General features: G+C 29.3%; 1 protein-coding gene across 3 annotated transcripts; it reads right to left on the bottom strand.

Annotated features, from left to right (window-relative positions):
• Positions 1–484: 484 nt before the first annotated feature.
• Positions 485–13,242, bottom strand: LOC111614409 (patched domain-containing protein 3-like). 3 transcript variants are annotated; one of them, XM_023355777.1, is made up of 4 exons: positions 12,876–13,242; positions 3,260–4,270; positions 2,841–3,173; positions 485–2,754 (listed from the first exon to the last, which is right to left on the bottom strand). In XM_023355777.1, the coding sequence occupies exons 2-4, from the start codon at positions 4,254–4,256 to the stop codon at positions 1,286–1,288; spliced, it is 2,799 nt and encodes a 932-aa protein (XP_023211545.1). In that variant the 5' UTR covers positions 4,257–4,270; positions 12,876–13,242; the 3' UTR covers positions 485–1,285. The 3 variants fall into 3 exon arrangements, with proteins under 3 accessions (XP_023211545.1, XP_023211544.1, XP_023211546.1); XM_023355776.1 differs by lacking the exon at positions 12,876–13,242 and adding an exon at positions 10,693–10,970; XM_023355778.1 differs by lacking the exon at positions 12,876–13,242 and adding an exon at positions 9,534–9,557.
• Between the last annotated feature and the right edge of the window lie 8,690 nt (positions 13,243–21,932).

The raw sequence follows: 21,932 nt of genomic DNA, 5'->3' as shown, positions 1-21,932 counted from the left end.
AATTGATCAAAATGATAAGAATAATCCTTCCTTAAACACAATATCCTTCACACCTCTCTTCTCTCTCCATGCGTGAAGGAGAGATTAAATTTATACATTTTTTTAAATTAAGTGTTTAAATTAACGTTAACTGTTTTTATATTTAATTAAAATGTATTTAATTTTCTTTTTTTCTTTTTTTTTTGAACAGGTAAAGGACAAGGAACTTTCTAAAAATCGCACTTTGTCCTTGGAAAACATAGATTTTATTTTAAAAATATAAATAAATAAAATGGAAATATCAATTGAGATAATGAAGCTTTTAATTATAAAGATATTGTAGAAGATACTAACAACTTTCACACTTTAATGTTGATTTATTAAGTTTTAAAGTAGAACTTGTCTTCGTATGAGTAATAGCTTTGGTTTTTTTAATGATTTTTAAAATATGATATGTAAACAAGATTCAAATTTATAAATTTAATTAAACAATGGTCTTTTCTGATGCTTTTTCTAAGCATATTTCCGTATTTAACCTTCTCTTTACAGAATTAATATTACATAAGTTTAAGCTAAATTTCCATTAAAATCTGGGTCTAATAACTACTTATTTGATGTTTAATAAATCAGAAAATTAATAATTATATTAGAAATAATATATAACAATTTATTGATTATTATTTTACAAGAATTCTTAAATATTAAATAATTACAAATTATATATATTTAAGCCATTCAATCACATTAACCTTTTATGTCCATTTTAATGGCAAGAGATGAATGTGAACCACTTATAACTGGAGTATTTATAAAATTGTCATGGCATTTTGTTACAGAACAAATCCAGAAAGAATGCCTTTGATTAATTTCAAGTAAATTCTGGAGTTGTTAGTCAATGAGTATGGTTGACAGTTGCTGGAATTTCGTATGTTCTCGCTATTCTAGTAAATATAAAAAGTAATGTTTATTTAAAAAATGCTTATACACACATGGTTATGATGATATTTAGATATAAGATCTGAACTGATAACAATGCTTCGAATCATTTTCGTATGGCCATGAATCACAGAAATTCTTCGGTCTGAAAATTGTATCAAAATAACAACTTTAAAATGTTCTCGCTTTATTTTTGGATCATTTAGTTCGTTTATAAAAAGTCTATGCTTTATTTACAAGGTATTCCATCAATTTAACTTCACTTGAAGCACTCGTCCTCTTTGATGATCCTTTCGTTGCAACATCTTCGTATGACTATAAATGTTCAATTTTAAATAATTTAAAATAAGTAAAAATATAGTCTGTCCCTTTAAGAACCTTCTAATTGATCTTCCACATAGCATGGATTAACAACCGCCGAATTTTTCACCCGCAAACTGTTTTTATGAACTGAATTTTGTACCATATTATCTACATTCTTGTCTAGAACATTATATGAAGTAATAACTGCGTTATTAGATAACTGTCTGATGAAAGACGGTTTTCTCGATTGTTCATTTGTAATGTCTTTAACTTCATTACCGTTATTTTCATGGTTTTTCTTACACGAAATTTGGCCAAAGATGGAAAACAAGACAGGCAATAAAAATAAAGCGTGAAGAGCTGCAAAAGCTATGACTAAAACAATCACTTTAAAAAATACTAAGAATATATATGCTGGAGCTGTCACTAAAACTAGAATTGCTAAAATAGTAGAAAAACTTCCTTGAACTATTGGTAAACCTACTAAATACAGAGCCGAAGACATTCTTTTGTTAGGATCAGATTCTTTGCTGAAATGTTTATAAGCGTGGGATATATGAGCTGCAAAATCCACCGAAAATCCAATACACATGATGAGATTGATCATAGAAACTGTGTCTAAGTTAACGTTCCATAATGTCATATATCCCATAACACCAACTTGTATGGAAACTATAGATGCTGCTACTGACAATACACTTGTAATACTCGGTATGAATACAAAAGTGATAATCATCATCACTATAGCAGCAATGATAATAGACTGAAACGAAGCTTTGGTCACTAACAAAAACTGATCATAGAATGCAAACAGAAAGTGATGAACGATGACAGGAAATGGTGCCGATGATGCAATATCTCGTAGTTGAATTAATAATTGTTTATCTTCTTCGACACCATTAACGTTAACTGACTGAACAATAAAGCGACTAGCAATGATTTCTGTGTAGTTTTCGTTAAAAACAAGATCATCTTTTACTTGACGACCAACAGAAAATTTCAGGAAGACTTTGCGCAAACAGTAGATGAACTCTTGCTTGTTTGTTAGATTATAATTTTGGAAGAGAACGGCAGTTCTCTTATTGGTATAAAACCTCTTAAAGTATCTCAACCAGAATTCTGTTAATCTCGTATCCGAAGAGAGAAACCTATTTGATTCAAACTTCTGTACCAGTTCCTCCAGTTGATCTTGCACTTTTGGATCAGAATAGTCCAGGGTGGTATTAATAACCACTTGAATTCGATCACGATAATCACCGAAATATTTATTTGTATTATCGAATAATTTAACCGGATACGAATTATAAGGTGCCAACTTCTGAAATTCCAGTCCTTCTTTAATTTGAGTACAGCCCCAAACAGCAACGGCGAAGTATATCAGAAATAATACTATGACAAGTACTTTGATATATTTATTGCTTAATGTTCTTCCTAAATTGTCTTTGAAACAGGTCATCATGAAGTAACCTTTTTCTGTTGTGGAAACTTCACTTTTCCTTCCGGTGCATAACAGTCGATATAAGAAGTTATAATCCTCTGAAAAAAATAATAATTGTAAGTACTGTAAACGAAAATGTTATAATTCAGAAGCCAATATTAAATTACGAATGAAGAGGACTTACTTGTTTCTTCCTTTTCTTTAATAGGTAAAAATGTTAAGGAATGTAATTTCTTCTCCTCTGCATAGCCAAATAGAGCTAAACATCCCCCGAAGAAAGTAATTTGGAACAGATACGTAAATAAAACTGCAGAAGCAGCTGATGCACAAAATATTCTCACAACAGGAAAAGGAGCCGTGATTCCAATAAGAAACGATATAAAATTTGTTACAGAAGTAACAGTTATGGAAACTGCTGCATCTTCATAAGCTTTGGCTAGACGATCTTCCACGGAAGATTTCTTATCCGTACATCTCCATGCTGCTAAAAGCACGAAAGTATCATCCATGCCAATTCCTGTAAGGGGAAAAAACTTGTTTAGAGCCAATGTTTATTATTAATTACGTGAAAATTGAAACAAATAACTTCAAGATAATACTTACCAAGCATCAAGAAAGGTACGGCGATATTAATATCCACATAATCCAATCCGCAATATCCTAAAAATCCGAAAGATGATGCAACCGCTACACCAGAAGAAAACGATCCCAAAACAGAACACCAAGGCTTACTTTCGATCCAATCACTCGAAACTGTTGTCAATATAGAGAAACACAGCATAATGATGACGGCAATGGCGTATAATGGCAATAATCCTACAGTTATACGATGTATTTCGTTTTCTAAAGAACTAGATGTGAAGTAGCTGTGGTCTATCAAATCTATATTTAATTTTTTCAGAAATTCAACTAGTTTTTCTTCCCATAATAATGCAAGTTCTTCTTTATGATTATTAGAATTATCCATAAAATACAATAACCTGAGAGCTTTGGCATTTATGATATTCCTATCTTTATCAGTGGTAACTCCACCGAGACTAACGGCATAAAAAACGTACTCGTAAGTGTAATTGTTTAAATACAATGGATAAGGAAGGAAATCTGTTCCATTTTCTAAATCTGCTATTCTTTTATCCAATTTTAAATATTCATTTTCGAAGCATTTTCTATTCTTCTTGGCACAGACATCTTCGTAAGTATACGGAGTTCCGTCAATTTCAATTGTGACGTTTTTTATAAGTTTATCCAATAATTGGACCTGATAAAATATCTTAGATCTTAGAACAGATCCGTTATCTTTAGGAATGACAACGATTATAGTTTGCCTGCCCATCCTCGTTGCTCTTCCTATATCAAAATTATTCGTAACGTCGTTGAGAAAGAGTTTTTCAATGTATTCCCGATTTATCATGGCAGGACTGCCCGTAGCTGTATATAATGTATCCAAGTCCTTCGTTAGTCTAAGTCTTTGCAAACCAGTTGCAAATATTCCTGCTACAAGAAATGGCACTATAATAAAATAACCTGGATATCTTGCTATTTTCCTTCCCAAGTGAGAAAAGCTCTTGGAAAATAGTTGCTGAACAACGTTTAGTTTCATATTTGTTGATGTTTCTGAAAGAAAAGTAATCAAAAATTAGAATTTTAAATCATCTAACATCATTTATTTTATTTAAATAAAGTCATTTAATGTTACAACACTGTCTCGCAATAATGTAACACGCCACCTCTACAAAACGCCTACTCTCCAATTTAATTCGGGCTTTCATAATTTTCATGGGTAATACAAGGTAGGGCATTGCGCTCCAATCCTTCACCCATACTAAATGACCCCATCGAGGGTCAGACTTACTCATAATGGATTAAATCAAGGGCTTTAGTGTACTGATGCCTCAGGATAAATTTATATCACAAAACCTTTATTTATAAGAATATACCATTTTATAAATGGAAGAACACTTTATTCCCTTATAATGTTCACCAATTTTCCAAATTATGACAATTTCTGGAGAATAAAAATGACAAAAATTGGCAAACAGAAATTAATAAATTAAACCGACGATAAAGAAAGCTCATAAGAATTGAAATGGAATTGAAATGGGGATTATAAAATATAATTAGTTAAAACAATAGGAAGATTTGCAGTTGGAAATGCCAAGAGGAAAGTAATAATATAAAGAACATTATCAGACAATCAGAACAACAATTTAATAACTCAAGATAATAAATTGATGATTGAAATGCCAAATATTTTATAGAATAGCGAATAACAGATAAAATCTCCATTAAAATTGAATAGAAATACAATTTTGTGTTAATAATTTTCCTTATATCGAGAAGAAACGAATGAAAAATAAAGTATTTTCTTGTAAATTTTAAAGGAATTTCTCATTGTTCTGTGAAATTTCTCCTTTTGTTGTTACCATTCTGTTTGCAAAGCTGTATTATATAACAGGACACATGTAAATCCCGGAAGACATAAGTATATTGCTGTATGAGTGTTATTATTTTCAAATAAAATTTTAATTTATAACAAATTTAAAATAAATACATCATCTTATAAGAGTTTATCAGTTTGAATTATTATTTTTATGCTCCTGTAGTATATTAGGTGAGTAAATTAGAACACGTTTAAAGTTTACTTGACCCAAATAAGAAAATAAAGTTGTTCAAGTTTCTTCTGTTTGGTTCGTTAGTTGAAAAATTTCAGGTAATTTTTTTATTTTATTATTATATTTCTGGCTGGTTAGCCCTTTTACAAGGTCATTACTGAAAATGGACATAAAACGTGTTAACAATACCCTATTGCTATTCTCACACGTGTTTCGCATTAGGATATTTATCAGCATCTGTCCTACATACGACTTAATTTTTTTGGGTGTGTATTTATCAGATAAATAGTAAACATATTATTATATTCACTACTGTTCTGGGGGCTATACCATAATAATTATTTAGGAAGTGTTGATATTAAATGCTTTTGAATTATTGTATTTTTTTTTTATTCTATTGTAACTTACAAAGCAAAACGATTTTTTTTTTACATTTTAGATCAAATGTTAAGCTGGAAAGTAACCCTCTATGCTTGCTTACTGGACACTTTCCCTTATTTACAATTTTTCATAGGAATGGTAACAAAAACATGAATTAATTTATTGTTTTTTAGGGAAAAAAATAAATTTTTGAATGAAAACCTTAAAGTTATGTAAGTTAGAATATTATACTCGTATAATAATTTTAAATATTTACAGTAACATTATTTTCAAATAGACTCTCCTACAGTTTGCATACGTATGATGCATATCACTCCCAAATCTAAGCTGTTTTATTGAACATCAATAAATAATGATAACTTGTATGACTAATAATATACTGATTATTACATTAAGATAATATCTTGATTATTTATAAAAAATATTTAATGATATATGGAGTTTACAGTAACTTTTTAGGCTGATATTGATGTAACTGTATCATGTTACATTATTTGTATGTACTGTACAGTACTTACTGTATATGTAAAAACAACATATTCATCCAATATAAGTCCAAATCAAAATGGAAAAAATTAAAAGCATAACATGTATGGAGTTTACAGTAATTTTTTGGGCTGATATTGATGTAACTGTAGCATGTTACATGTTACATTATTTGTATGTACTATACAGTACATACTGTATATGTAAAAACAACATATTCATCCAATATAAGTCCAAATCAAAATGGAAAAAATTAAAAGCATAACATGTATAATTTAATTATTTTAATACTTTTTAAAATTAAAATTAATGACAATCGAAAGTATAGAATATTTCTCTTTGTTCGTTATAAAAAAAGGGCTAACATTAGACGAATAAAGACTTAATAAGAGAGCTCCGGGCCTTACGTATAATATATAGGCCCTTCCATGCCTTATATGACAATGAAAAGTAAGTAAGTGTGCGACAAAATAGATATAGAACAGAGATTAATGAAAGAGTCTAAGGTTACACGTATAGAAGAGCCTGGCTCTAGGTCTGTCAAGTGTTTTAAGACGAATAAAATTATAAAAATATATTAACTCAGAGATAGGGCATTTCTATGCTCGGACCCTAAAACTACGAATGAAAGGCCTTTCTCCGAATAGCAAACCTTTTAATTAGCATAAATAAAAATGGTAATTAAAACACTAACTTTAAAACGTAATTTTAAACGTAAAAGGCCTGAAAAATGACCTCTGCAAAATGCTCCGCAAGCTTTAGAACGTGTATTGTTCTTGTTAAACATTTTCGTTCGTGTCGAAGGTCGTTCATGTACTAAAATGATGAAAGTATTTAATAATGTTTAATATGTTCTTCTATTGTTTAATGCATTATCAAAGTATTCTTTATGATCCGTTACATTAAAAAAAAATGTTCAAGATGTTATTTTCCTTATGAATTTCATCTTAAAATTATATTTTGCCAATTATCGATTGCGTGATATGTGTATCAATAACATTTTATAAATTACTTATAATGTCTGTCGCTCACTCTGTACTGTACTGTACATTTATTCAGAAATACTAAAAGTAAGGATGTGTCTTATAAGGGCGTAAAATGTTATAAATATAATAAGTTTTTAATGTATTTATTCTAATTAAAGTATAAAAATCTGAATGTTTACTATTTATTAAGCAGCTACAAGTAGAATTATGCAGCCAAGGTCGATATAATTTTAAATCTTTGTCACGCCCTATTAAATGTGACAAACACACTGTAAATCGAATACCAACTTGCAAAGAAAAAATAGCCAACGAATTGAATCACGTGTATACCTAATTTTATGGGTATACACGTGCTTCATTCACTACTCGAACGTACTTGCCATTTAAACGTTAAGTACTTGATAATTTAGAAATATATCTGAAAATAAATTACTTANTTAGGCTGATATTGATGTAACTGTATCATGTTACATTATTTGTATGTACTGTACAGTACTTACTGTATATGTAAAAACAACATATTCATCCAATATAAGTCCAAATCAAAATGGAAAAAATTAAAAGCATAACATGTATAATTTAATTATTTTATAAAATAATATCTAATATCTTAAACAAATTAATTAGAATATTTTATTTTATTTTTTTCATATACAGCATCCTACTTTTTAAATAAAATCTCCTCATCCATAACAGGTTTCCTGACATTACTTTATTTATTAAATTAAAAAAAAAAGATTGAAAATTATCTAATTTTTTGTTACTTTATCTTCAGGAAATCTTTGAAAGATTTCCTGAAACTATTAACAGATTTGAAATTACTTTGTTGATGTTACTATTAAAATTAGTAATCACAGACATAAATATATTAATGAATTTATAAAAATTCAAAATATTTATTATATATTTAAATATATTTTCATTTTACTCTGATTGTAAAGTTAATAATCTAATGGATTCAATCAGTATCAGGAAGTATATATAGGCCTACAACATATAGGATTATTTCATGGAGCTATCACTTAAAATATATTCCGGATTAAGGAAATTAATCAAATATAGAATGTAATTTTATTTTTAACATGTCATGCTAACTTAAAACTTGTCATGAAACATTGAAATTATTTATACATGAGTGGAATAATAAAATATAATAACCTAATTACAAGATTCAGATTACATTCTAGCTTAGATTTAACTATATAAAAATCTGTAAATTAATTTCCTGTCTTTATAAGTAAACCGTTTAACCGTCTTCCTGTTTTTAATGCCAGTTCTTTATAGAATTTGAGTAGTTTTGGGGTTTGATATTAATATAACTGTAACTTATATACTGTACATATGCTGTATATAAGGTATAGTATGGTGTGTATATGTTATACTACATGTATATAAGTAATATAGGTCCAATAAATACTTTAAATAAGAAAAATGGAGCAAATTAAAAAATGTAATTAAATTATTTTCTTATAAAATCTATAAAAAGTAAGAATATTTTTGTAACAAAAAAAAATTAGATCTGAATTTTTAATTATATTAAACAGTAAAGGAAAAAAAACAATAAATTATTTTTGCCATTAAACTAATTAAAAATATTCTTTAAAAATTAGCCTTGATGTCCCTTGTACAAATATTTCAAAACTATGTTGAAATTTTACTCAATAAAATTCAAGGATATTTAACAATATTTTATTTTTTATTATTATTATTTGAGAAATAAAAATGTTTTAAATACTTCTTATTTATTTTAAAATTGTTTATAAATAAAAATAAAGAATTGTTAATATTCATGGCAATATTCCCTGTATAAAAGTGAGTCAGTCAGTTTTTAAAGGTCAGCAAATGAGTTTTAAAAAAATAAAAGGAAAATTTTGATAGGAAAATGAAGTTGAAAGAACTTTCAGCAGTGAAAGTGAAGTAGAAAAGAAGTTAAAGCAAAAATAATAATATTTTTCTCACTATTTTCTATAAAATTAATTTTAAAATTTAATAAAATATTACAGGAAATAATATCAAAGTAAAACTAAACATTTTCCTTATACTTTTACTCTTAAATCACATGTTTAATGATGATAACATTTCAAATTACATGTTGTCTTACTACATTTATATGCAACATTTATACAGATAATAAAAATACAGACTTAAATTAAATTAAATTTTAATTTAAATCTGTGAAATTATTGTGATTTTAAAATTTAAAATTAATAAAAAAAAATAAACTAAAGTAGGCCCTCATTTTCTTTTTTAGCTTTTCAAGCAAATATACATATGTAGAATTAATATGAGTATAACCTGTTAAATATTCTATATTGATAATTTAGGTTATAAAAATTATGAGTAGAAAAGTTTACTTTAATTTACTTTGGTTAATTTTAAATTAATGTATTTATAAAGGCATCAAAGTTTTACCTGGTTACCTCCATGAATGTTCCTTTGTGATTAAAGCTATGAAGACAGGTTTACATCTTTTTATCTTCATGTAGAATTTGTCCTTGATTATTATTATGCTTTAGAAACAATAGCAGAATGTCGTAGGAACAAAAATTGACGCAAATTAACAATTTTTCATTGTAAATTTCTCTTATTTTCATCACGAAATGTGGCATACGAAATGGTATATAGGGTGGGAATATTGTTATAGCTATCAATTCTAACTAACGAGATAAATAGGTTAGAAAGAGTATTGAGGTAGTGAAAGAACAAGTGGAAAGACAGCTAATTTATGGAGAAAAGTTAAGGAGGAAAGGAGATTTGAAGATATGGAAGACTTTAAATGGCATGTATGTAAGTTTATTAAACTTATAATTAATTTTAATTATAGAAAATATTAAATTTGTATGTTATATTAGTTTTAGGGGTGTATTTTCTTATTATATGTTATCACTAAATCTATAATAACAGTTGATTAGTCACTAAGCAAAGAAAATAATATGGTGTAACCTGTTTCTAGAATATATAAAAAGTTCAACCTAAATTTTTGTGAAGATTTTAATGTTCATAATATTATGAAAGTTCTTTTTTTATGACAGTACTTAGAAAAAGTATGGGTATTGATTCCAAGATCATATTCATTTCCTGTAAGAAAGTTATTGACTCAATAGTTTAGAATGTCTTGCAAAATTTCCACCATTGCTCAAGAAACAGTTTCAAGAATTAATTCAAATTTTTAATTGGAGTATAAATACTTTATATGGTTTTAATACACTATTTTACTTCTTAATTTGTAAACAAAAATTAGGAAAAAAAAAATTACATCTAAGATAATACAATAGGCTATTGAAGTAATTAAATTTTAACGTTATTTACACTAATTTTCATTAAAATAATTAAAGTATACCACAAAGGAAGTGGTTAAAATGGAAAAGGAAAGTGGTAAGAGGAAGCGGCCTTTTACAAATACTGTATTCCTAAAGTTAAAGTACTGTATCTTTTAAATTGGTAAACCGCAACAGAGATAAACGCGTTTAAAGATAATAAAATTAAAATCTACGAGAGATAAATACTTTAAAATACTATAAAAAAAAACTTAGCATCTGAAGTTTAAAAGATAATGAAAATGTCAATTCACCTTTTCAATTATTCATAGGGTAAGGATAGCTCCTATCAGAGACAGAGTTCTCTCTCTCCACTTTCACAGTTGATGATTGAATGCCGTGTTCTAAGACACTCTAACTCTCCTTGAATGAGTGAAGTTGCCCCGGGGCAGTGTTCCTGACCCGAAGAGTTCTCTATTGTTTATGCAATTGGGTGACTTGTGGGGTTTTTTACCTGTTCTACACATGTTGCGTATATACGAAATCCTAGGAAGACTGTTTAACCTTGACTTTTTTCTCAAATGTAATATCGATTTTTCTTGTTTCTTCTTTTCCGGGAAGATTAAAAAGATAAACAAGTTTACTTATTACACGAAGTTATTAAAATTAATTAAATTATAACGCCATTATTTACTATCCTATTACTGAAATGTTAACAATAATTTAATGCATGAAAAGAGATTTTTTTATATAAAAAAAATATGATCGTCTGGCAAATATATTCAAGGAATGTTCAAAAAAATAATTTTTCTTTTCTTTTTGTTTTTAATTTTAAAAATAAACAATACCTGGCTTCTTAATCTAAACCAAATCCTTGACATCCTTATTATGACTGGGATGCTTAAAAGGAATAAATTAATGTATTGAATGTTGCGAAATCGAGTTTTTGACACATTTTTGTATATATAAAATTTGTCACGGTCGTGTTAAAATTTAATATTTTACCAGAGAAACACCTCGTATAGTTTTAATTAAGTAGGGATGCAAGGGTTGAGGATCTGTTGGGGTGAGATCAATGCTCTTATGATGACCAGAGGGGAGAAAGTTTGACAGTTCAATGTCCTCGACTGAAAAAAACAGAGTGTTTAAGTGAATGAAAATGTATAAAATTGTAATTTTATAGCACATTTTGTAACTATTTTTGTAATATTTTACTTAATTTTTCGAGCTGTATTACTTAGTACAGTTTATAAAGTTGTAAGAACAAGTGTTATATCCATTAATTTTGGAAGATTAACGCATATTTTACGTACACAACTCGTACTTTTATGTAAATAATGTATTAAATTAACACACACGTGCTAAAAATTCGCCATTTTTCTAGCACATAGATTGATAAACTGTAATTATTACATTGAAATCAGTAAATAAAAAAATGAAATTTTTTACATCACATCACCATAAAAAGAAAAACAGTAATTTAATTTTTTAATTATGTGACTATTCAATGACCTTCTCAAATTGGGATTTATTGCTAATGTGAAAATTACGAGATACGTCCTTAGCATAATCTTTTTCAACCTTAACACAATGTAAATTAATACCCTTGATAAACTTTACAAATTATATCACATATTATTAAATGCCATTTTAAGACTTTAAAAAAATTAAAGTTTAAAAGTGTATACGGGTCACAATGACACGATAACAATCAACACTTTCACTACACGAAAATAATACTGCTTAACAATTACGGACAGACACTTAACACACTAACGATTTTCAATAATATGAATAATTGTACTTTAACAATAAGATAAAATTATAGATATAAGGTTTAGCAGACCGTAACAGGGCCAGAAAAAGTTGTCACAATATCCTATTTTAGTTGTTCGAACTTAATATTTTTTCAAAATAAATCTATAAATATACGATTAATAAGAATAGAAAACACACACAAACACATAAAAATTTGTAATTTTCGACGTAAGAAAGGGAAAAACCCATTATTGCAATGACGCCACTCTGACGTCATCGAAACTACCCCACTCCACATTGCGTCAAATCATTACAGGTTTGACTACCTATTCAAACCGATAATTATGCATTGCCGTTGTTTGAATTCAAAATTATGCCACAGAATTACATTTTAATAGTAATTCTTATTATATGATAATAATATTCATTAAATTTTATTGGAATTGTTTGTTTTAAATGTAACAACTAATCTAAATTTAGTAAGAAATTAGTAGTATGTAAGTCTGTAAGCTTATAAATAATGCATTTAACATTCCATTATTACTATATGTTCTTAGAAATTTGCATAAAAATGAGTTTAAATTATCTCTACTTAATTAACAAATGTTTTTCACATTAATTACCATTAATTTTAAATTACACGTATCTTAAATAAACCACAACTACAACTAAACAAATTTAGTAATTAAGTGGCAATAAAATACGTATTTAAAAGAAAAACGTTTGAAACATTACATACCTGAAAGTTTCTACACACATTTATACCTTTAACACGTAAAAAATAAAACAATTAAACAAAATACGCGCTCCTGTTAGCACATAAGTGCACATAACTATAGTAGTTACGTAAATACGTGTAAACCATTAACTATATAACGTAATAATTACAAAATGATTCATACCCCCCCTTTTAATAGCATGCCTAATTAGATTAGTACATAGAGTATGTCTGTCCGTAGCAATCAAAGTAAATATGGTTCAACTAGTAAATTTTATAATCCCTAATTAATTGTAATAAGTAAAAATGTAATTTCTGACCTTTCTCCTTTGTTGTAAACTGTGGAAAGACTGGACTTTTTTTATTTTTATTTTTATAACTCCGTTTCGTAAAATACGTAATGACGTCAGTAATGTGGTCGTAAGTCGAATTTATTGTTTGCGAATTAACAATGAGTCATAAGTGAATAGAAAATGACGATATTTAAAATAATTATAATTTAATTTTTTTATAACAATTGTTTTAAATATATGAGATTTTTTTTTAATATTAAAATATTCAAATTTTTATGTAGAATTAATACTTTTTAAAATTAAAATTAATGACAATCGAAAGTATAGAATATTTCTCTTTGTTCGTTATAAAAAAAGGGCTAACATTAGACGAATAAAGACTTAATAAGAGAGCTCCGGGCCTTACGTATAATATATAGGCCCTTCCATGCCTTATATGACAATGAAAAGTAAGTAAGTGTGCGACAAAATAGATATAGAACAGAGATTAATGAAAGAGTCTAAGGTTACACGTATAGAAGAGCCTGGCTCTAGGTCTGTCAAGTGTTTTAAGACGAATAAAATTATAAAAATATATTAACTCAGAGATAGGGCATTTCTATGCTCGGACCCTAAAACTACGAATGAAAGGCCTTTCTCCGAATAGCAAACCTTTTAATTAGCATAAATAAAAATGGTAATTAAAACACTAACTTTAAAACGTAATTTTAAACGTAAAAGGCCTGAAAAATGACCTCTGCAAAATGCTCCGCAAGCTTTAGAACGTGTATTGTTCTTGTTAAACATTTTCGTTCGTGTCGAAGGTCGTTCATGTACTAAAATGATGAAAGTATTTAATAATGTTTAATATGTTCTTCTATTGTTTAATGCATTATCAAAGTATTCTTTATGATCCGTTACATTAAAAAAAAATGTTCAAGATGTTATTTTCCTTATGAATTTCATCTTAAAATTATATTTTGCCAATTATCGATTGCGTGATATGTGTATCAATAACATTTTATAAATTACTTATAATGTCTGTCGCTCACTCTGTACTGTACTGTACATTTATTCAGAAATACTAAAAGTAAGGATGTGTCTTATAAGGGCGTAAAATGTTATAAATATAATAAGTTTTTAATGTATTTATTCTAATTAAAGTATAAAAATCTGAATGTTTACTATTTATTAAGCAGCTACAAGTAGAATTATGCAGCCAAGGTCGATATAATTTTAAATCTTTGTCACGCCCTATTAAATGTGACAAACACACTGTAAATCGAATACCAACTTGCAAAGAAAAAATAGCCAACGAATTGAATCACGTGTATACCTAATTTTATGGGTATACACGTGCTTCATTCACTACTCGAACGTACTTGCCATTTAAACGTTAAGTACTTGATAATTTAGAAATATATCTGAAAATAAATTACTTAAGGAAAAATTCTATATAAATATAAATAATACGCTCTTGTAAAAATAAAATAAAAGCCGAAACTAAATAATTTTTCCTTTTACATCATTAAATTATAGAGAAATTTCGTGTTTTATGGTTAGAAAACTCCGCCATGTTGTGCAATTCTCTTGGATAGAGAAAGTGGGCTTGTTCTTTGGTAGGGGGATTCAAATCAGTCTTTGGGGCCTGGCAGGCTTGATTTAGACTTTTTGTGACTTTAAGCTATAATACATAACAGGCCCTTCCCCTCCACATGGACAAAGGGAAGACAAACGGGGCATAGCCTTCCCCTGGAATCGAGTAAAAATTTCCTAAGCTATAACATATAATCAGGGACGACCAGAGGCACGAAAAACCAGTCATGAGGAATTAAAGCATTATACGATTTTTTCGTTCACTTCTTTTACTTTAATATAATAATTTAATTCGTACGGGGCCCATGTGCATTTTAACACATACTGGGGTCATACAAATTTTTGCTTCAGGTCTCTGTTACATACTGGGCCTTCCCCGCCACCAAATAATACGTGTAAAAGATATGAGACCCTAAGCTACGGACTTATAACGCCTGGCCCTAAAAAATTATCCTTACATCTAAGTTATATACGCTAATTTATATTTATTAAGTAGTGTAGCCAAGGGATCTCAGGAGTTTACAAAGGTAAGGAGTTCCTTGGCCTTTTATTTTTCTAAATAAACGAATGAAAATTCAAGTAAGTACAAGGAAATATCTGAATGTGACAAACACAGTATACCTGTATATACAATACTTAAAAGTTTATTCTTTATCCACAGAGATTGTGACTTCATCCAGTGTATCATCAACGTTCTATTCGCCGTTCTAATATATGTTTTATTGTATTTACATATTTGTATATAATTTAATCGCAGTTCTAGAAGATATCTGTGGAACGATGGAAGATATCTGTACGTCGTGACGTTCACGTGTCTATATATAAGCTCGTGTGCAAATCAGGCCCCGTTATTAAAAGCGTTAATACATGATTTTACAAATCGATATTTAGATGTTCTGCTGATAGAACTGGACCATTTAATGTGTGTTTCGTGATTAAAAGAATGCTTTTCTTGATAAGTATTGCACAAAAATTGCAATTTTTCATTTCTATTGAAGAACGTGAATTTCCATCTTTATTGGCAAATTTCCATTCAAGTTGTATTAATTTCTTATAACTGATACAGTTGTTTAAAAGAAATTCTCAGAAACATTAAATATTGTGTTTGAAATGACGCCAGAATGAGGACATTTGTATGAATACAAACAAACGTGTGAAGCGATTAACCTTGAGATAAATACGCGTGACTTAATGGAGTTTATTGTCATTATTTGCGTTTTACTTTTTATGAGCAACTTTCAATTTAATTACTTTACAGCATCAGTACGAACAAGAGGTGCGTGAATACACGCGAGCTTATTGGTATGTATAATGAGGAATGTATCCTGTAATCCACACGACACGTGAATACCATGACGTACAAGATGTCTTCCACGTGTAACGTTCTAGAACTATGAGTAAAGTATTAACTTATACGTAAATATTAGTAGCGTAACTAAAACCGATATATGGAGGGCCAATAAAACATAGAAACCTATATTCATCCATACATCAACGTGGATGTAGTCACTACTTCTGTGGATAAAGAGTAAACCCTTACGTATTGTATATACAGGTGCACAAGTTATCACATTCAGATCTTTTCCTCATACTTATTTCATTTATTTATTTACAACAATAAAGGGCCTTTATCCTCGGACACTACTGAATACGTATAAAGTAACGTACATATTTAGATATAAGAATAATTTTCTTTATAATATAAAAGTGCTCATAGTGAACATTATAAATTATATTTTCCTGATGTTTTACTTTATGAGTAACAACTTTAAAAAACTAATTAAATTTAATGGAAAGAAGAGACATTGTCATAAATGTGGGCCCCTCTTCCCGAAAAGCTATAAAAGTATATGAATAAGACTAATAAACGTGTTTTATTAGTGTACAATACTTTCTCATCATGTACAGTAAAAACGAGTAAATTTTGAGTAACCGGTAATTAGGTAAGAAATTCATATTCAGGTAATTTTATATATTTAAAGGTAAATTCGGTAAAAAAATCCGTGTATACGTAATAATTTTAAAGCCAAATATTTATTTGTATACTTTCACTTATATTTCTATTTATTAAAGACAAAAGAGTCAAATGTATTTATTTAAAACCGTAAAAATTGTTTACGTCCTTTATCTTTTAAGTTTACAGTTCTTTACAATTTTTAAAGTATCATATTACATCAATTTGTATTTTAATTCAAAACGCCTAAAATTAAGTCACAATTTCAGTTAGAATGACATTTTAGTTGACAAAATACAATTGATCTATTTAAAAATGAATTTTCCGTTTACCGGTAATAAAAGAGACAGGAAATTTGCAACCCGTAGTCTATAACATATGTGTCACCTGGTTCAGGTGGACGAGTTAATAGACGTATCGGTCCCCATTCCTTAATTTGTCTCATTCCCTGTCTCCCTCTACATTTTCCGTAACTTGTGATTCCAATTTGAACGTTGACAATGACTCTTTCCTAAATTTTGTATTTACAACAGCCGAAGAGGTGAGAGTCAACGCTTGCTCGTCTGCCATTTTGTATGCTGAGGAAAGTCCATTTTCATTCTGTATAGGAGTTGATAAAAACTCGGTCCCTAAAGAGCTCGTCCGACGTAAATTTTCTGCATTTTATACCGACTTTATTGTACATTATTTAAGGAATTTTGAAACATTTCAGATACTCGGCATGCCTCTGTTGCTCATTGGCTTCGGTCAAAATGGCGATGAGCCACACCATACCAGAACATTATGTCTACTCATTGAAGTTTATATTGCGGAACACTTCATTTTTCAATAGAGACTTCAGTACAGTGTTGCTACAATGGCAAGGTGTCTTGCCACCTTACGCATCACTCTCCTGTGCCCTTGCCTTCTCTTTCCTCTATACTCATGGACATCGCTCACGACATCATTTTACATTGCCGATTCCTTCATTGTCCTTTGATGGATTAAGGATATTCATCGAGAGCCAAAGTAGACAAAAGGAGTTGAGTTCTGTTGGATTTACCACCTTAAATGTGGTATACAAAGAAATCTTGTATTTCACGTTCTACAAGCAGCTTTTCGTAGATATTAAATTCCATTTTTAATTCTAAATGAATTTTTTTTAACCAATGTCGTATCCTGTAAGTTATCCGCTAGTTATAAAGTATTGTTAATAAAAAAAAAACTAACAATTTATAGAGTGGTTGCAAGAATATAACAAGCAAAAAATTAAATATACTGAAAATATTTTATAATATATATAAATTGTTATTTACACTTACGTAAATAATAAATCGAACAATTGATTATCAAACTTATTAATTCTGTTGGCGATTTATTTAATATAGTTATGTAAAAATTATTAAATGCCCCAATTAAATTCTCCTAAACGGTGAAATTGCGCAAATTTTCGAATATAGGTAATCACTTTTTTATTGTTAACTAATTACCTAAATTAATTGTTGGAATTAATTTACAATTTATTAACATTTAAATACATAAATTAAAATATTATCGGCTTCCATCGATAGGAACAGAACCCACGCCCTATGATATTGTGAAATCGTTCCATATTTGTTTGCAAATAAATAGAATTACAATTAAATTAATTTTTGCTGCTTTCTTCAAAAATCTAATAATAATTATCCGAACATCTACGTCATCGTATTCGTTGCACTTGTACACGAGAATTTACATTTTATTTACTTATTTCAGTAATATTGCATCAGTCGTTACGTAAACTAATACAGTACTTTCCGAACTAATTAAAATATTTTTTATGAGTTATTGTTAGTAGTTTAGTGTAATAAATCTGACGTTATTATTTTGTAAGCGATGTTTAACTGTAATATGTCCCCACTCTTCGACGACTCGATTTTAAGAACCTGTTAAGTCGTAAAGCGGGAGTTCATAATTTAACCATTCAACACAATGTTTAGGTATATAACAATGAAACATTTAGGAAGTTTTTAATAATTTTGCCGTTAAATTTGTATATGCATTCAAGAAGACATTACGCAGATTGGGCTCATTGCCTAGTAGAGAGGGTCTAATACAACTGGATGAGCAAACCAATCACTTAGTCCGTTTCAAATGAAATGCGTTATCCTCAGCCAGCTGTATTAAAGCCGGTTTACCAGGCAACGTGCCCATTATAAACCACAGAAATATATTGTATGGAGTTATTAATAATTTTTACACTAGATACATAAACTTATGAACTATATTTTTAATATACTTTTTAAGTTCAAAATTATTTATTTGTAAATATAAGTACAGTAATTAATTTAAGCCGTAAAGAATCTTACGTACACAGTTTCGCCTCCAGTTGTTTTTATTATACGCCATGATCACTTCCTTAATTTTTATACACGTGTCTACAAAACAAAAAAAAATCCATTACATTCTGTAAACTATAAATACATATTTATTATATCTATTTATTATCCAATAGCTGAAGGCGTTTAAAGTATTTTGTCTTTGTTTATTTTAATTAAACGCTTTTATTTAACTTGCTTTGTATGGTGCCCTCAAATCTTTCAATCCAAACTTCGCCTATTTCTAATTAAGATACAAGGCTGAAACGTCCAGGGTATATCTACAATACTCTGTTCTGATGTTTAGGGGTTGCCCACCCCACTATCGTCCTCACTCCGAAATCCGATAAACATAAACAAAGGTAGAATTTTATCATATGTGTTTGTGTGTGTAAATGCACTGTAACGATTCATACATAGTGTACAGTGCAGACGTATATGGTGTGAATCCCATCGCCATCACTCCACCCCAAATCTGAAAAACGTGATCGAAAAAGTGTTTTATTTTTAATTTTTTAAAATAAATTACCATTTTTGTGTTCTTTTGTATTATGTTATCTTGAGCTCTAGGCCGATATTTGTTATTTTGTGTCTTTATTTAGCCTTATTTATACGTCTAAGCACTATTTATACACCTCTGTTTATTTAGGCATCAGGCTAGGCTTTCGATTGTGGTCTATATCTTCCCTCCATGTATATTTATAACAGTATATTTATAAATTTAAACTTTACTTTTTCTTTTTATATATGCTATATTTATCTTACATTAAATGAAGCGTGTGTTTATTCTTCGTCTATAAGTCAGTATTTTCCTATATAAACAGTATATGAGGTGATTCAAAGCTTAACACGTACAGCTGTTAAAAGTAAAATGGTTGACCTAAGTGGTTATAGAGTCAACCTGCCGCTTTGGAGATCCGGGACCGAATCTAGTCGGTCGAGAAACCCCAGTCTTCCATTATGGGTCTGCCTGAACCCACGATGGTCAATACAAAAAGTCCTCTTAGTTCCTCAGGCCAATTAAAAGTAAGGTTATATAAGTTTTTTATTTATGGCCTTCCATTGTAACAATGTGACATGTTATTTTGTATTTATTTATTTATTTTTATTAATTTTATGTTAATATAAGTCAATACAGCAAAGAGTAAGCAGTATACTTCTCTTAGCATAAACAGAACTTACTTAATTAAATGACAAACATAAACTTTCTGTTCGAAATAATCGTAAATCAATACTTTTAAACAGTGCTTATATATCAAATATACACTATTATGCAGCAGCCTAACCAGGGAGGCTCTGGTTACCCAGTTCCCTTACCTTTGTATGTAAATAAATAAATATAGAAAAAAAATTAAATGTGAGAAACACGCTTATACATATGTAGATACAAAATCTAAGAGTTTATCCTCAGAACTACAGTAGTGGTTACCTTCATAGTGGTACAGCTTTGAACGTAAGATTTGTTTGCATGTTGTAATTAGGGCCTCTAATATCGGTTCTATCTATAGTTACTCTATTGCTCTTATGTCTTATGATGCAACAACCCTCTATAGTCTTTTCATTAAAAATATTCCTCGCCTTTAAAGTAAATTAATAAACTATTAATTTCCTTTGTTTTTCCCATCGACTAATAATGAAGTCCTTGATAGAACCAGTTAAATCTATTTCGGATTGTTGTAATTATCTTATGCCCTTGAATTCTGTGTTGTCTCGAATTTATATACAGTCGACCCCCCTATAACACGGTAGATACGTTCCGTTCTTTATGAATCCATTTTGTACGAGTCCGTGCCAATCACAGCCCGACACGTGTGAAGTTTAAGGACTACGGCTGTTTGAAAGGTTTTCTTCCATAAAATTAATCGATTCCTAGACTAATTCGACTCAACATTTCCAAAACACGTATATTTTTTTTGGGAATAATCCGTATAAACTATGCTATAAACAAAAAATTGTAGGATTTCTTACCGAGTGTGCACCGTTCGACGTCGCCATTGCTTAAGCTTGTTTTCGTAGCAGAGCAGCGCATCAAACGCCGGCCGCGATTTCTGATAAATTATTTTTCTGCGAAAACTTCGTTGAACTTTGGAGACATCATTAATAGAAATAATTTTTATGGCCGTTGAATAAAAAATGTTTCTTTCACAAGAAATGTATAAAATTAGTGCTGTATTAGACTTACGGTACCTAATTTACATACTGTACAGACGATAGTAAACTCAACTTACTCGCCTAAACTTTCCGTAGCGTGGCGCTGGATGGCGGGAAGTATATATATATATATAATTATAATAAAGTTACAATAAATTAAGTCAATATATAATTATATATACAGTACCTAATTTATACATAATTAATATATAATTTATGTACAGTACCTAATTTATATATAATTTATATATAATACTGTACAAAAGATAGTATACTCAATTTATCCGCCTAAACTCTCCGTAGCGTGGTGCTGGACGGCGGAAAGTAGTTTGGCTGCCCGATGACGTTTTACCGAATTATAGGCGTTTTTTTATCATGTTTGCACGGATACCGTCGATATAGGAATCCGAACTATAGGAACCCGTGTTATAGGGGGGTCGACTGTAAAGAAAAAATAGATTTTTTTTAAAATAATCACTAAGAGTCTGTAGTTAGCGTATACATACGATCTGCACTGACTGTGGTCTAGAAACAAGTAGTTTCTAGACAGTTCTAGAAACAAGTAGTTTCAATAGTTCCATTCCTTGCACTTTGCCAATAATGCAAAATCCGATTGGACAAAAACAGAAAGTAGCCAGTTTGACCCGAAGTTTCCGTTTTAAATCTCATATAATTCAGACAACGCATCACGGGGGAGATCTGCAGACGGACTTTCAATGTTGAACTGAGCTCCTAATTCCGGAAAACATCACGTAGCTAGCGCGTTGGT

Source organism: Centruroides sculpturatus, unplaced genomic scaffold, assembly GCF_000671375.1.
Source record: "Centruroides sculpturatus isolate CEXI.00-Female unplaced genomic scaffold, Cexi_2.0 scaffold2201, whole genome shotgun sequence".
NCBI classification, from domain to species: domain Eukaryota; kingdom Metazoa; phylum Arthropoda; class Arachnida; order Scorpiones; family Buthidae; genus Centruroides; species Centruroides sculpturatus.
The sequence above is the reverse complement of the archived record's forward strand: the minus strand, read 5'-3'. Positions and strand labels throughout refer to the sequence as shown.

Bases quoted from the DNA above. Each gene is read 5' to 3' on its own strand.
- LOC111614409 (XM_023355777.1), bottom strand. From the start codon at position 4,256: ATGAAACTAAACGTTGTTCAGCAACTATTTTCCAAGAGCTTTTCTCAC. The intron at 3,174-3,259 runs GTAAGTATTATC...TTCCCCTTACAG, and splicing joins CGTACCTTTCTTGATGCTTG to GAATTGGCATGGATGATACT. The intron at 2,755-2,840 runs GTAAGTCCTCTT...TATTTTTTTCAG, and splicing joins TAAAGAAAAGGAAGAAACAA to AGGATTATAACTTCTTATAT.